General features: G+C 46.1%; 2 protein-coding genes across 3 annotated transcripts in view; one reads left to right on the top strand and one right to left on the bottom strand.

Moving 5' to 3' along the window:
- STK4 (serine/threonine kinase 4) overlaps positions 1–10198 on the bottom strand; it is a 46497-nt gene extending 36299 nt beyond the window's left edge. The window contains exons 1-9 of one of the 2 annotated variants that reach the window (XM_088175036.1): positions 10094–10198; positions 7452–7532; positions 6503–6631; positions 4553–4667; positions 3861–4025; positions 3295–3462; positions 2598–2735; positions 1812–1940; positions 1331–1384 (exon numbers count right to left, since the gene is read on the bottom strand). In XM_088175036.1, the coding sequence (XP_088031162.1) occupies positions 1331–1384; positions 1812–1940; positions 2598–2735; positions 3295–3462; positions 3861–4025; positions 4553–4667; positions 6503–6631; positions 7452–7532; positions 10094–10125 (1011 nt within the window). In that variant the 5' untranslated portion in view covers positions 10126–10198. The remainder of the gene's footprint in view (positions 1–1330; positions 1385–1811; positions 1941–2597; positions 2736–3294; positions 3463–3860; positions 4026–4552; positions 4668–6502; positions 6632–7451; positions 7533–10093) is intronic. The other variant, XM_014884020.2, reaches the window with a different exon arrangement.
- Positions 10199–10263: 65 nt separating this feature from the next.
- Positions 10264–14823, top strand: TOMM34 (translocase of outer mitochondrial membrane 34). Its single transcript, XM_014884004.2, has 7 exons — positions 10264–10393; positions 10485–10584; positions 10710–10862; positions 11469–11626; positions 11894–12038; positions 12618–12744; positions 13813–14823. The coding sequence occupies exons 1-7, from the start codon at positions 10279–10281 to the stop codon at positions 13909–13911; spliced, it is 897 nt and encodes a 298-aa protein (XP_014739490.2). The 5' UTR covers positions 10264–10278; the 3' UTR covers positions 13912–14823.
- Positions 14824–15678: the final 855 nt, after the last annotated feature.

Raw genomic sequence — 15678 nt, 5'->3', positions numbered from 1 at the left:
CATTTAGGTAGCTTTACTCATTATAAACTTTAAGAGCACTGAAGAAAAATGAACTACATTTGCAAATCTTTAAAAAGGATTCAAATAAATTATCAAAGTTTGGTACCTTTTTTCAATGAAAATTACTTTTTATCTTTCCATTTATTTAAAGGGACTAATAACAAAAGTTGGAATTACTGTTTCCAAGGCTTAGGAGACTGATTCTGTAGGAAAACACAAACTCTTCAAACCAATTCTGGTAGAACAACTTCCTGGCAGAGTTATGTTAGCCAAAGGTGGCAGTTTCATGAGGTGGTGTGTGCTTCACAAAGTGTGTATTGTGACTAGGACTTCATGAAAAACAGGGTCAAGACTTCCACAACCCATTTGGTTTCTTGGCAATGTGTAGCTATCCAACTGCATAAACAGAAGTCTCTTTCCAGGTTTACAGTAGAGTTTCTAAGCATCTCACTTTAGATGAGATGCTCATGTTCTGTTCTCAGGATGAAGTTCACATTCTTTATGTGACCATGGCCTTACTCATCTGTGTTAGTGTTAGGAGGAAAACACACAGGTATTGCTCATCAAGCCATAATACTCCTTCTCAATGCCATGGAAAGGGAAAGGTCACCTCTCCACGTCCTGGTGTCCCCAGCTTTTCACCTGTTGTGTCAAGAGTGTCTATAACATTTACTTCCCAACCTCAAAACCAATAGCAAGAGAGGAGAAAACTACTTAAGGTGTTAGTAGAGGAGAATTAATTTTGTGTGGAGTTGAGTGGGTGATAGGAAGCAATAAATTTGTTAGCTATGCACCATTTAACAAAGGACTACATCAGAAGTTTCCACAGCACTTGGGAAGTGTTTGGGAAGCTTTCCTGCTAGCAGACACGGAGAAGAGAAGCTTCAGGAAAACACACACACCAACAGAGAGGACTCAACTCCACTACACAGACACCACCTCTCAGCACTGTGATCCCAGGTCAGTCAGAAATGAAGAGGGGATGGCAAAGACAAAACTCAGGGTAGGGACAGTACTCGTAGAATTGACATCAAGGCAACATGACCAATAAAGTTACTTCCACACTGAATAAATATCCAGTCCTAGACTGCAAAACCAGATGCACAATGTGTTCAGCACAGATACTGTGGACCATGCTGCTCAAGTGCCACCCTCGAGCAGGGCTGGCATACAAAGACTTGTGTTGCCCATTTTATTTATTCAGGCTGAAGCAGGCAGAGGCTCAAAAACCAGTTTTCAACATGCTTCCCAAATTCACATGCTGTAACCACTGAAACAAAGAGCCAAACTGAAATTCACAGCAAGCCCTGAACACTTCCCATGCCCTCACCTCAGGCTTCTGTCGGTTGCTCTTGTGTAGAAGAAAGTTTCTATAAGGGATGTTCTAAAGCACAATAGTAAAACACAACAGACTTACATCACAGTGCATCAGAGATGATATTATTATTCCATATGAGGAGAGCAGTCTAAGACCTGAATCTACAATGAAAAAAAATTCTCTCTACTGCACAAATAATCCAACAGGGAAAACGAATCAATTCTGCATATAGCACTTTGTAGTCCTACTCAATCTCAGCTCTCAAACTACACTGTAAGGTGAACAGTACCCCACACATGCTGCCTGTCCCACTCAAATACAGCTTGGGCAGGGACCAAGCATAGGGTTACACAATCATAAAGTAGAAAACTCCAAAACTAAGTCAAATCCACTGGCAATTGGACAAAATATTGCAAAAACAAAACCCCAAGCAGTTAAGCCTTATGAAAGGAGCAAGAGTTTGGATTTTCCACACGTGCTATTAAATACTCACTGAATTTTCTTCATCCTCTTGATCGAGTTCACGCTGTTGTGCCTCTTGGCGTTTCAGCTTGATGTCCATGGCTTCATTAATCAGGTCCCGCAGAATTGATACTCCTTTGGCACTTTTAACAAATGGATGCTGAGAAATATTTTAAAAACAAATAAGCACTGCATCCAAAGCAGGATAGAACAGTAAAACACTGTTACTACGGCCTACTTCAAATCAAATTAAGGTTTAACTCAAAACATTACTAAAATCAAGATCCAGTTCTTCTGTTAGACCTTCCACCCTCCAAACAAGATCAAGCTCCAAGGGCACAATTTATGTGAGACCTTGGGCTCACTCACCTCTAACAGTTCTATTTCTTTCCTTAGCTTAGCTGTCAAGAACCAATTACACAGACCATTACCATGCCTGGAACATTCTGAGCAACCACTTGCATTTAGCCTGCCCTGGTTTGTGTTTTAAGAGACAGTTTCTTGGCTAGTGCTGGTGGGAATTTGAAAGTAAAACAAATCCAAACCAAATAAAATCAACAAACCAACAGCAAACCATGAAAGCCAAAACAACAAAAACAACCCAGAGAAGACAAAGGAAGTTGAAGTCAGATTGATTCTTAGAGAAGAACTGAAAGTCGAAGTTGAGTGTGAGATTTTTAAAATGAGTTATTAAAAAGTAAAATCTGTAGTGAGCAGGAGCAGCAAGAAATGAAACCAACATCTCTAGAGACACACAGCACAGGCTACCCTGGGCAGGCCTCCCCCAGAGCTTATGTTCTCCTAAGCTAAGGCAGACCTGCAGCAGCTGAGTTGCAGTGGCTCGCTGCTCTGGGCTCTTCACCAGACACTGCTTCACAAAGTCTGTGAAATTGTCCGACCACAGCTCTGGCTTCCGGAATGTTGGAGGTGGATTGGTAGGAATCATGAAAATTGCCTGGAACCAGAAAAATATTTCAGGTTTCCACAACAAAACTTTAAACCAACAATTCAACATAAATACACCCAAACACATGCTGGTACTAAAGAAAAGTGGACTTTTCAGGATGCTGCCTCTGAGGAGTTTGTGCCAATATTATACACAAATCTGCTCACAGGGATCAAGTAGCAGGAAAGCAGACTTTTCTGACTAGGTGCTCACACCTGGCTGAGGCATTATGTGCCCCAAAAGTGTGAATCTGGCATTTTTCAGTCTTTAAAATTTGTGCTTGCATTAGGAGCATAAAAATCCACAATGAGATAACACAGCTGAAAATATCCTTCATGTCACACAGGGCATCAGCTATGTCTTAACAGAAGAGGATTATGATTTTCTTTACTCCCATGCAGACTCTTCTTGAGAAAGACCTGCTTTTCATTTAATCAACAGTACAGAACTGACAGAAAACAACTTGTTCTATACATTAAAAGCAACATTGCACGCTGATATGTGATTCAGCCAGCTATGATATCAAAAGTTTTCCATACAGCAAGACATTTAAGGCCACAGTCCTTACCCTCATGGGATGAATATCTGCATAGGGTGGCTTTCCTTCAGCCATTTCTATTGCAGTGATTCCCAGGGACCAGATGTCTGCCACACAGTTATACCCAATTTCCTGAATCACCTCTGGAGCCATCCAAAATGGGGTCCCTATGACTGTGTTCCGCTTTGCCATGGTGTCCTGAGGAGAGAAGGATAAAGATCCAGACAATGGCAACTGTATTAGCCACAAACAGTCCTTAATGAATTATCACCCTAATTATCTTGCATGCACGCAAGATTCATTCGACTCAGCAAGACCAGAATACGGAAGTCTGCAAAGAACAATTAAAATGTGCTCAAAGAATTTACAAGTATCCTAAAAAAAGCAGCAAATGCTATTGCAAACCATTACTTAGTTGGAACAGCTTCCACAGAGGAAGATCTGCTCTAATCTGCTGCTGGTTTAGCACTTCATGTTGATGCAAAGTGCTAAAAACCAGCTATGAACAATTTGTCAGTCTCACAACCCCATCACACTCACACAGAGAGGTTCAAAAGATAAACTGAAATGTACACAGCCACCCTGGTTTTACTTACTGTAAGTTGTCCTGCCACTCCAAAATCAGCAAGTTTAGCATGTCCCTCTGTATTTAGCAATATATTTCCAGCTTTGATGTCCCTGTGTATTTTCCTCATAAAATGCAGGTACTCGAGTCCTTTCAGTGTCGATTGCACTATTGTAGCAATTTCCTCCTCTGTGAGCTGAAGAAGGGAAGAGTTACTGCCAAAATACCAGGGCTGAGACACAGCACTATTGTGCTTTGGTCTGTATTTTACTCAGATTCACTAATTGCCACTTAATTGCCTTCATTAAAGCCTTCCAAACCAGTGGGGAATTAGTGACTTATAACATTATGTAGCAGAATCACATCACAACCAGCATACATAGACACACTACCACATTTCACATCCATAACCCTTTCTCAACTAGTAATTCTTATTCTGCAATAACCAAAGTAAGCCAAAGTAGGGTTTTATTTGGAATCAGCCTGGGTTTTCAGGAAAGCCAAGACACCAAAACCTGCTCCACCAATTAAATTATCCAGATAACCAAAACTCAGTGTAATCAGTTTTCTTATTTTCAGAGGAACAAAGGACCTGCATCTCAAATTATGGCCAATGGTTGTGTCAGGCACTGAACACTGAGAATTATGCCCTAACTACACAGCTTCCTTGAGCTGCTGGACACCCATGCTCCCATCCATACACTCAAAGGAGAAAGGACCTACAGTTTTATTTCGTAATCGAATAATGTCAGACACAGATCCAGCGCCGCAGTATTCCATGACTATCCACAGGTCTGTGTTCTTAAAATAGCTGCCATAGTATTTCACCACATGAGGACTAGGAAAAAAGAAGGATAAAGCAAAGAGTCAAACACCAGCAACCAGCATCACTGCATAAGCACAATACACTGCAGAAACCCTAAGTATGTTTTAGAAACTCAGTGCTGAAGTGCCACTAAAACCCAGATCAGAAGAATTCCAGAACACGCTGAATTCTGCTCAGGGCTCCCCAGTCCTACCAAGCCTGTTCCCATAGCAGGGCTCATATGACCTGCCAGTAAGTCACTCCAGGGAGCTAAACTGTCCAACAAATCCCACGGAAACAGAACGATTAGCCTTCAGTCTGGTTCAGCTCCCTGAATCAGGTTACAGCAGGGTCAGTGCTGGGGCAGGACAAGGAAATGGGAAATAGGCTACAGGTCCCTGGTAAAGCTGCTGCAGAACATTTGCAAACAAAGGGAAACACTAAAGCCCACAATCTGCTGGAAAATAGCTACTATGTTCATTAAGACAAATGTTCCCTCACTACCACATGAACTGACTTGTCTCTTCAACTTAGACCAGGACATATTTTAGGATTTCAGTACAACCTAAGACTCTGTCTCAGTCAGCTACCTGGCTGCCCAAAAACCTAGTAAAGTACAACTGTACTGTTCAGAAAAACCACATGCCCTCTGGAAAAGGTAAAGCAGAAACTAACAGAAAGACTGTCCCTGGTTCGATGGGAATGGAGCTAAGGAACAAAAGTGTGTTCAATCTATTCTCTGCTGAATATTTTCTAATGAAAAAACTTTAAAATTAGCAAGTCAGCCACACTGCTCAGTGTCCCTTAAAGCTTGCACAGGAAATGTGATGCTCCAGTGATTCACTCCCTCTGCTGTTCACAACTGTAAGGTCTCACTTTAGGCCTTACAACACTAATATTTGATTTAAGAGAAAGTAGCAATGCATTTCAAGTTAAGCAGTAAGATTTTTCAGGAACAATTTCTTTTCAAGGTACACTCTGCTGCCTGCCCCTAGGTCATCTTCTTTTAACTCCACTGAGAGTGGAATACAATAGAGTAAGTGGACCACAGTTTTATACTACTCATGTAATTCATTTTAAATGATTTTCCATGCAGAAATTCCCTCAAAGTAGTGTTTCCTAATGCCAGATTCATAATACCAGAAGAAATTATGTATTTTAAACCTTCAGCCTTGGACTTCGAGAGGATCTTCCCTACCCACGAGCTCTTCACTAAGTCACTGCAGCATCTTTTCCAATAAAAACATGCACAAAAGGGGACAGCCATCAGCAAACAGAGCTGCCAGCAGGTTATCCTGGGGATGCTCAGCTCAGCAGACAGCTTGTACTGCAGCAGAGCCTGCACAGGCAGAGCAGGACCAGGAAGGACAGTCCTGCCACCCCAGCAGGTGACAGCACCAAGGTTGTGCACATGCAAGAGCAGTCATGCATTAGTGGCTCTCCCCCACATGCCCTTGAAAAAAGAAACAAAAAACCTCCTTCTAGCAGTATTCTATGCCTTGCTGGGAAGCCACCAGCCCTGTGGGCATGGGAGCTGCTGCTCAGCACACAGCCAAGCTCCCACAGCCCAAAAAGTGCTGCTGTTGGGGCAGAGTGGCAGTGCCTGCTCACACACCCGGGTCTCAGCGAGTGCAGGGTTACCCCACTCAGCTCAGGGCCCTCTCCTGCTGCAAGCCACATTTCTGCTGTCTTACCTTTGCACTACCCAAATGGTCAGCTAGGGTGACAGTTGATATGAGGTAACTCGATTGTACAAGTCCAGCCTTTTAAAAAGCATTTAAGGCGACATCATGGCTTCTATTTGATTAAATGCCAGGTCACAGGTGATTCCTTGCATCCCAATAAAGGGTTTTGCAGTGCACACTTACCTGTCACATTGCTGCATTATGGATATTTCCTTTATGATCTCTTGCAGGTCAGATTCCACAGGAACTTGTTTAATTGCAACAACTTGCCCCGTTTCTTTATGGATGGCTTTGAACACGCTGCCATAAGAACTAGAAAACAAAACATTAAACAAACACTGAAAATAGTAACAAAATGCAAATATTATGGCTTTGCTTTTTGCAAGTGTAACCATCGGGTAAAACGTTAACTATCCTTTTATTAAAAATATTTTGCATTTTAATGTAAATAATCAGCCCACTAACTTCTAAACACTGCAATACAAATAAATAAGCGAGGAAAGAGAACACCATCAATACACTGACCATAGCTCTGGAATGGCCTTTTGCACAAATTTAACAACTAAAATTCTCTTTTTCCAGCATAGAGTACAAGCTGAACATCAGTAAGAACTATAACTCTGGTCCGAGAGGTTTGCTTGCTCCTGTCAGATACTATCATTCTTATTTCCAGCTTCTTTACTTACAGCAGCCAGGCAGATTTACAACTCAGTCTTTTCAAACAAACTGCTTAAGGCAGTGAACGTGTCACTCCTGGAGTGTTCCCATGCTGCTCTGCCTCACCAAAGGCACAGTGCCAATGAAGTTCACTTCCACCAGGCAGATCTTCCACAAGAGGTACCAGGGATGAACTACAAAATCTCTCTAGTTCCCACAGAGCTCTACCAACTCCAGGCTGGAATTTTTCAAGAACTTTTAAACTCCCTACTGCTGACTCATAACCTGCTATTGGGATTAAGATACTGCACTCTTGGGAAACAAATTCTTTATTCTGTTATTAATCAAACACTGTCACTTTATCAGTAGCTACTTTTCAGAAACAAAGTGAAACATCAGAGTCCACTGAACACGCCTCTACTCAGATGTATTCCTAGAAAAATGTAGATTTGGCCCACTGGAACACAATACATACCCTTCTCCAAGCTTCTCCAGGACATCAAATACTTCTTCAGGTTGTTTGGTTAAACTGTCTTCATCTAACTTCTTCAGCTGCCTGTATAGTTAAGAAGAGAGAAATTATTACATTTAATGTTATAGTAGTTTGGGCTCTGCTGAAACAGAAGAATAAATAGCACCACTTAAACATACAAAAGGTTTGGCATGAAGTAAATTGATTATGAAGTAAGTTTATTTCACCTTATGAGGAGACTGAATATTATTAGCAACCAACAGAAAAAAGGACTGGGAATTACAAAGAATAAAATGTGAGCAGGCACACAAATCTACGGCTCCTCTTGGCAGAAATCAGTTTCAGAATCTATATGCTGGTGGTCACATCTCAGTGTGGCAGAGTCTTGAAGCCACTGAACATATCTGCTAAATTTCAGTATCTGGAATGGAAGGATACCTACCAAGGCCATAAAAAAAGGGAACATTATCTTCCCTGATGCTTAGAGAATGTGTAGAATACATTTCTTGGGAAGCAAGAGGCAATACTGCTCTCACCTGTACATTTCTAACATCAAAACTTCAGATCTTAACTTCATAGGCCTGGACATATACTAGGAAAACGCTACCAGGATAAAGGAAACTGAATCTGACTCTCAGGATATTAATGCCATCCCTATTAAAGGGATTGCTAATAAGAGTCAGCTGAAATAATTTCTAGGAATAAAAATCTGCCATGTGCTGTGATTCTTCACATGGCCCCCCTTTCTCCCAGTACAGCTTTTAGGCAGATCCTGTACACAAAGCAACAAGATCAATCGTATTTGTTTGAGTCTATACTGGAGAGCTGTTCACAAAACCTCTTGAAACGGCTAGGGACTACATAACAAAAAAGTCGGAAAACAGTATTTTATTGTCAGTGGCAAGAGTATCCAACAGCCCACAAACAAGTGCTCTTTCATTTTCACATGAACCAAAAAAAATCTGCAACAACAATAGACAAAAACCAGCCAACAAAACCCCCTCCAAGCTCCCTAAACCAGTTCCTACAAGTTTTTTAGGCACAGAAACTTAAGAGTCTCAGAGTTTTCAGCACTGACTGGTGTTTAAAGTAAAACACACGTGGTTGCCCGCAACTGCAAATTACTCTTGAAAGCACTTACAACTACTGCTAAAGACCAGGACTCCAGCCACAGGAATACTAATTTTTATACTAAATATATAATATTTTCCCCCAGTTTCTTCAGAAACAGAGTGAAAAACCACCCATTGATCCCTGGTTATTATGCTTATGTACAAAAACCACACGGGAGGAGCAGCTCACGCATGGAGCACATACAATGGCTTCCTGAAGCAGAGGAAACATTATATAGAAGCAGACTCAGGAAGTGGTGAAATACTGAAAGTAGCTGCTGGCCTCCCCGCTCAGATAAGCATTAAACAGAATTTACTTGTCCCTGTGAAAATGGAGAGGGAAGAAGTTGTGGGAAAAGGGGAAAAACAAGTAATACATACACCAGAAAAGACATAAGCCACCATTTCCCAGGAGCCCAAAAAGTGGTGACGCAAGAGGCAAACCTTTCTTGTTAAAGGCCTAAATTCTACTGACATAAAAGGAAAAAAAGAAAAAGGCTTTTCATATACTCAAACACAGCAACCAGTCAACTACTGCGCTTGCAGTGAACAGCCTAATTTCTGCTCTAGAGTAGGATCCCAATTACTTGGCATTGTCCTGACCCATGGAGCGCACTCGCTGCTGTCTGACACACTCTGCCCTTCTCCTGGATGTTTATATTTATACCACACACATGTAACAGCAACACAAACCCAACCTCACCTCTGCTGTTATTGAGATCTAATCTTAATCACCTGCCCCGTAAACGGTGGCATAAGTAATTATAGAATATAATCAAGCTTTTGTTTTGTGTTTTAAAAGACTATACATCACTGTTTAACCAAACGGGCCAATGCCACTGGGGACCAGCGCCAGCAGCTTCCTTTGTTCGCTGCCCAAGCGTTCCCTGGGCCCCAGCTGTGAACCACTGATAGGATTCTGACAGGGACACTCCATTCCAGCTGAGCTCCAGCTCCCAGCCCCGGCCCGGCCTGGCAGCCCCAGACAGGGGACTCGAGGGTCCGGGCTCAGTGTGCCCGGGCTGTTCGGTGTGCCCGGTGTACTCAGTGTTCCCGGTGCGCCCGATGTTCCCGGTGTGCCCGATGTTCCCGATGTGTTCCGTGTGTCCGGGCACAGCGGGAAGGCGGCAGAGCCAGGGCTGGGCACCGCACCCGGACATTGCACGGGGGCACAGACCCGCACAAAACTCACGCAGGGAGAGACGCGACGGGAGAACAAGTGCCCGGGGTTTTGTCACCGCACTGGCACGGGCCAGCACACCTCGTACGCCGCGGTACCCGGCGGGAGCTCCCGCAGCAGCGCCTTCTCCCCGGTGCTCCAGGTCACGCCGTTTCCCCCACCTGAGCGCGGTGCTGTCCCCGCAGGGACCCGCAGGCGCTGCCCGGTGCCACGGCACTGCTGCCCGCGGCCCCGCGGCTCCGGAGAACCGATGGGGCCGGAGCTCGGCGCGCCCGCGGCCCCGCTCCGACAACAAGGCGGGTGACACGGGCCGGAGCATCCCCGGTCCCGGCAAGGACACACCCCGCGCTTACCGGCGCGGGTTCCGCAGCTGCACCGTCTCCATGGCGGTCTGTCAGCGAGCCGGCTCCGTCTATCCCTCACTGCTCCATGGCACCGCTCCGCCGCCGCTTCCGCCCGCCGCCGGATGCCAGCGGGGAGCGCCCGCCCCGCTCGGCCGGGAGGGGCGCGGCTTCCCGGGCGCGGCGGCAGCGGCGCGATGGCCGCGTGCCCCGGTGCGCTGCGCCGGGCCGGCAACGAGGAGTTCCGCCGCGGGCAGTACGGCCCGGCCGCAGAGCTCTACTCCCGGGCGCTGGCGCAGCTGGAAGCCGCAGGTAAGGCACGGCCCGGGGCGGGCAGCGGGGCGGGGGTAACCCCTCTGAATCCCGGCTGAACCGCGGCTTGTCCCGCGTGTGTCCCGCGCAGGGGATGCCAGCGCCGAGGAGCGCAGCGTGCTGCTGGCTAACCGCGCCGCCTGCTACCTCAAGGACGGTGCCTGCAGCCTGTGCGTGGCCGACTGCACCAGGTGAGCTGGCCGGGGCCGGGGACAGCCGAAGGGAGCGCTCAGCCGCGTCCCCCCGGCTGGGCTGGGGCGGGCGGAGCAGCCCCGGAGCGCTTTGGCTTCACGGTCGCTCTCTGCCCTCGCCGCAGCGCCCTCGAGCTGGTCCCGTTCGGCATCAAGCCCCTCCTGCGGCGGGCAGCGGCGTACGAGGCTCTGGAGCGGTACTCGCTGGCCTATGTGGACTACAAGACGGCGCTGCAGGTGGATTGCTCCGTGCAGGCGGCACACGATGGGGTCAACAGGTAAGGAACGGCGCCCGGTGCCCTCGGCTCGGGAATGCGGCAGCTGGGTGATGCTGCTCGAACCCTGCTCATTCCTGCTGGGGCAGCACCAAGCTGGGCCCCAGGCACACGAGTGAAGCAAAGCCTGGCATTGCTCCCTGTGCCTGCTCGTACCTAGAGCTCCTTGCAAGGTGCTGGTCCAGGTCTGGGAATGATTGCTGTGGGACTGTTTTTGGTTTGCTCAGCGTCTAGTTTAAAGAAAATAATGAGCTAAAGTTCAATACCCTATCCTTTAAGCCTCCTTATGTATATAGGCTGCTATAGTCCTTTTCCGGTTCTCTCTGCTTTGCTTCATGGCTTGCCAGAGTGAAATGCATGTCCCTTGCTCACCTGAGCAATCACAGCCCCAGCCCATGACTGTTGTATTTTTAGCCCCGCTGGTGTGAAGATAATCTGTTTGCAAATGTCCTGTCTGTAGACTGAACCTAGATGAGATGCATGTAAAGAAATTAGAAAAAATTAGAGAGATGCTGTTCTTAATACACAAGCCAGGTTAAAAGTGACCCTGCTGGCTACTGCGTGGCCCATCCAGCCAGCAGCCAGGTGACTGGGAGCTGTCTCCTGCAGGATGACTAAAGCCCTGCTGGAGAAGGATGGTGTGAACTGGCGTCAGAAGCTCCCACCAATCCCCACAGTGCCTATTTCTGCCCAGACGAGGTGGAGCATTCCTTCTGCCCAGGCCCCTGGGGCAAACACTCCTGCAACTGCACCACAGGGAGAACGAGGTGGGAACGTGCCCTTGGGCTGGACTAAGAGCCCTGTGGCTCCCAAGGGTGATGAACAAGACAGCTGCCACACCTGCTTGGTGTGTCTGCAGCCGGGGCTGAGGCCTGGAAAAAGCCAGGCCTGGCTCTACTGCAGCCTTTTCAGTTGATTCTGGTTCCTTTGATGTCTCTGTGTCTTGCCTCTGGTATGGGGATATTTGTTTTCTGTGAGGCTGTGATATTCTTGTTGGTTTTATAGAGTTCTGTATCCTTTTACACCATTTCTAGATGAGACTGCTGCTGGCATGGAGAGAGCTAGAATGCTTAAGGAAGAAGGAAATGAATTTGTAAAGAAAGGAAACCATAAGAAAGCAGTTGAGAAGTACAGTGAGAGTTTAAAGCTCAACAAGGAATGTGCAACTTACACCAACAGGTACTCTTCAGCTCTTTGTCCAGCTACTTCCTGGCCCTGTATAAAAGCTGCCATGGTACTTCCTGGTAGAGCTGTTTAATGTTTGCTCCTGAACTAATGAGTAAAACAAAACCATTCCCTCAGGTTCACCCCAATCGCAGCCTCCTCTGTAGTATAACATTCTTTGATCAGACAGTCCTTGGAGACACTCCCCTCTGGGCTGCCAAGGGCTTTCTCCCTTGACTGCTTTGTCTGACAGGACTAGGGTATGTTGAGTGGTATCTGCTCTCCTAGAAACCAGGAACTGCAGACTGCTGTTCTTAAACACTCAAATTACTTCTAAGGCAATTGCAGCAAGCAGAGCATATGCTGCACTGGCAGAGGCAGGAACCTGCACCCTCAAAGTGCAAGTGCAGGTTCTTTAGCTTTAGAGCAGGTTACTCTAAACATCTTCCTTTTTATTTCTTTGAAAAAGCATTCTCTATTTTTCCTCCCTGTAAATGAAACAAACTCGAGCTTAAGAGATAAGATGACATAGCACATGAGGATGGTTTTGGAGTCCTGCTTTGTGCTGCACTGACAGCTCTCTGTGTGTTGCAGAGCTCTCTGTTACCTGACCCTGAAGCAATACAAAGAAGCAGCACAGGACTGCACTGAAGCTCTGAAGTTAGATCCTAAGAATGTTAAGGCACTCTACAGGCGTGCTCAAGCACTTAAAGAACTGAAGGTAAGTGAGGAGTTTCTGAAGGGCTTTAGGCTAGGACTAGATGGCTGTTGATGCATGATCAGAGCCAGAGATACCCTTTAGGGCTTGTTTCTGTGCTAGACAACATCTTCCATCAGACCTTTAAGAACTAAGAGTCAGACATCACACTTTGCTGTTTGAATCTTGAGTTTGTCAGTATCAGGTCCTGTTTCTAGAGATGCTGAAGGCAACAGCTTTTCACAGTATCACAGACTGTGCTGAGTTGGAAAGAGCCTGCAGTCATCCTCACGTCCAGCTCCTCATCCTGTACAGCACCCAGCAATGACACCCTGGGCCTGAGAGGGTTCTTTGAACACTTCTTGGCTCTGTCAGGCTTGGTGCTGTGACCATGTCCCTGGGGAGCCTGTTCCCCTGCCCAGCCACCCTCTGGGTGAAGAACCTTTTCCTAATACCCATCCTAAACCTCCCCCAAAGATCCTGTCCCTGGTCGCCACAGAGACCAGTGTTGTGTTGAGCTTTATCTTTTTTGTCTCATGAGGAATTCTGGAGTTACTACTAGAGTAGAGATTGTGATTGTTGTGACACACACAGAAAGAGAGAGAGAGACTCACACACCTGACTCCTGGTCGAGCAGGAAAAAGACCTATTTATTTACATGATATGACTATTGATGGAAATCTAACAATGAGCACGGATTGGACAGTGATGAAGAGACTTCTGACTCTACAGGCCTCATCATCGGGCCTCCAATGCTCGCTTCCTCCAAAGAGGAATGCAAAACAATTCTGTTTACCAGAAAGAGTATGAGAAAGTGTAACAAGAATATGTCAACATCAGAAGGCAAAAAACTCCAGGGCAACAACATATTGCATTGGTGTTGGAGTCAAAACCCACTTGAGTGATGAAATTACCTTCTCAGCCTTAGTTTGAGCACGTTTTAGAACAGCTACATCAATGCCAGTGCTTGAGCAGTTACAGAGAGAGAGGCACAGGCCTAATTGTACTGTCTTTGCCTCTGTTGCTGGGCAGTAGTTCTGCCTTAGACTGCCTTTTTAATGCACTAACCTTTAAAAAATACTCCTTCTCTAGGATTACAAATCAAGTATTGCCGACATCAAGAGCTTGTTGAAAACTGAACCAAAGAACACAGCTGCACTGAGATTACTGCAAGAGCTGAACAGAGCCTAGAGTAACCAAGCAACAAGGAAAGCTTTCTCCCTTCTGCTGTTGATACAGGGACCAGTCAATGCAGGATTGGTGTTGAAATCTCTCTTCCAGTGCTGCTGAGATCTAAGAGGTTCTGTACCAGCACAATGATTGTTAAGACATAATCTATATCAAACTATTAAGTTGGCTCTATGATCATGCATAGTTTTAATGCCCCTCCCCAAGAGGCATTTAGGTTAATTTTTCAGGTTGAAGTCAACTTGCCTCTAACTATTGGCCTCAGGGACTCTTTACATGTTGGCTAAGATGCACAGGAAGTGGCTGTTCCTGTCTGAAGAGCTACAGAGGGGGTTTAGTCCTTATTCAGGTGACATTTTTGCTGCATTTGTGCTGCTATGACTGAAAGAAAGGCACTGCAAGAACTGCTGTAGTTGCCAGAGCACCACATACCCCTCTTTTGACAGGGGCACAGTCACTTGCACAGGGCCAAGGCTGTTCCCTCTCGCCCTTGATGCCTGCTGGCCCTCAGCTGGGTTCTGCTGCTTAGTGTGGCTGGGCAGATGTTTACAGTAGCAGCTTTAATTATTCTGCACATTTAAGAAAGCAGCAGCAAGTTAAGCCTGTCTTGTTACACTGTGCACTATTCTTTCAGATTCTGAGTGCTTGGGAATTTGGCAATGTTTTTTTGTCTTTTTTTTAAAACCACTTTAGCTCCTCTGTGCCTTTTGGAGCAGTTGCTGTGGGGTGTTACAGGGAGGAAAATACACAGTAACACCCCAGCTGAGGTCTGGCTTCCTACTTCAATGCATGTTTGAATTTCTCCTCATCTGGTATTGATGGCACTGATTTTAAGTGGTAGATAAAGAGATACTTGGAGTTACTTTGTGAGCTGTTAAAACCTGTTCTCATTAAAGCCATGTTATTTTCACTCTAGGACTGTATTTTTTGTGATGGATGGAATAGAGGGGGGAAGCACTTGTTTAACCACTCATATTGTCCCCTCTGTTTGTCAGAGGACTTCAAGCACTGCAAGGTGCCTTGCTCTGTCAGTGACAGCTCAGAGTGGCCATTAGAGTTCAGAGAACCAGAAAGCCTACAGCTCCAGGGACACGAGGCTGGGAAAGGCATGCCAAGGAGAGCCCAGCACTGCATCAGGATTTCCAGCCCTTGCTCAGCCTGTTAGAGTCTGGGCAATGCTAGACCTGATCCAACTCATAATACAGACCAGGAGGCAGAAGCTTGCCCTTGGTCAGGGTTCAAAAATGTTTGTTTCCCACCTTGCCTCTCCCAGCAGTATTTCAGGTACCTTGCTGAATTGAATTTAGAGAGCAATCCCTCTAATGCCATTGAAGACAAAAACTTCTCACCTTAGCCTGACATTAAACAGCTTTTTGTAGGTCCCAGGGCTGTACTCCATCAGTTGTAATGGGCCAGGGCTTGGAACAAGTCCTCCCTGAGGGGCACAAATTGCTCCATTCACTCCATTCCTGCTTCTAAGCATGGCAGCTCCATTGATCCCATAGCCAGCCCTTGCCCAAGCCCTTAGCAGGCGTGATGGATTTCAGCGGGGAAGCACACAACAGTACACAGATAAGCACAGAAAGGTCACAAAATCCAGGAGTGGGACTGGCTTCACTTGATTTAGAGCGATCCTTTTGGCAGCCCTTCTGTCACCTGAATGACAAATACCTGCACTGTTCAACAGCAGCTCATGACAGCACCCCTAAGCAGCAGCAGTCGCCATCTCCTTCCCCTGAAAACAGCAGTTTTGTGCCTGATACCAAAGAT

The sequence above is a fragment of the Sturnus vulgaris genome, chromosome 17 (genome assembly GCF_052056855.1).
Source record: "Sturnus vulgaris isolate bStuVul1 chromosome 17, bStuVul1.hap1, whole genome shotgun sequence".
Classification (NCBI taxonomy): Eukaryota; Metazoa; Chordata; class Aves; order Passeriformes; family Sturnidae; genus Sturnus; species Sturnus vulgaris.
Note: the sequence above shows the minus strand (reverse complement) of the source record. Positions and strands in the feature narration are given on the sequence as shown.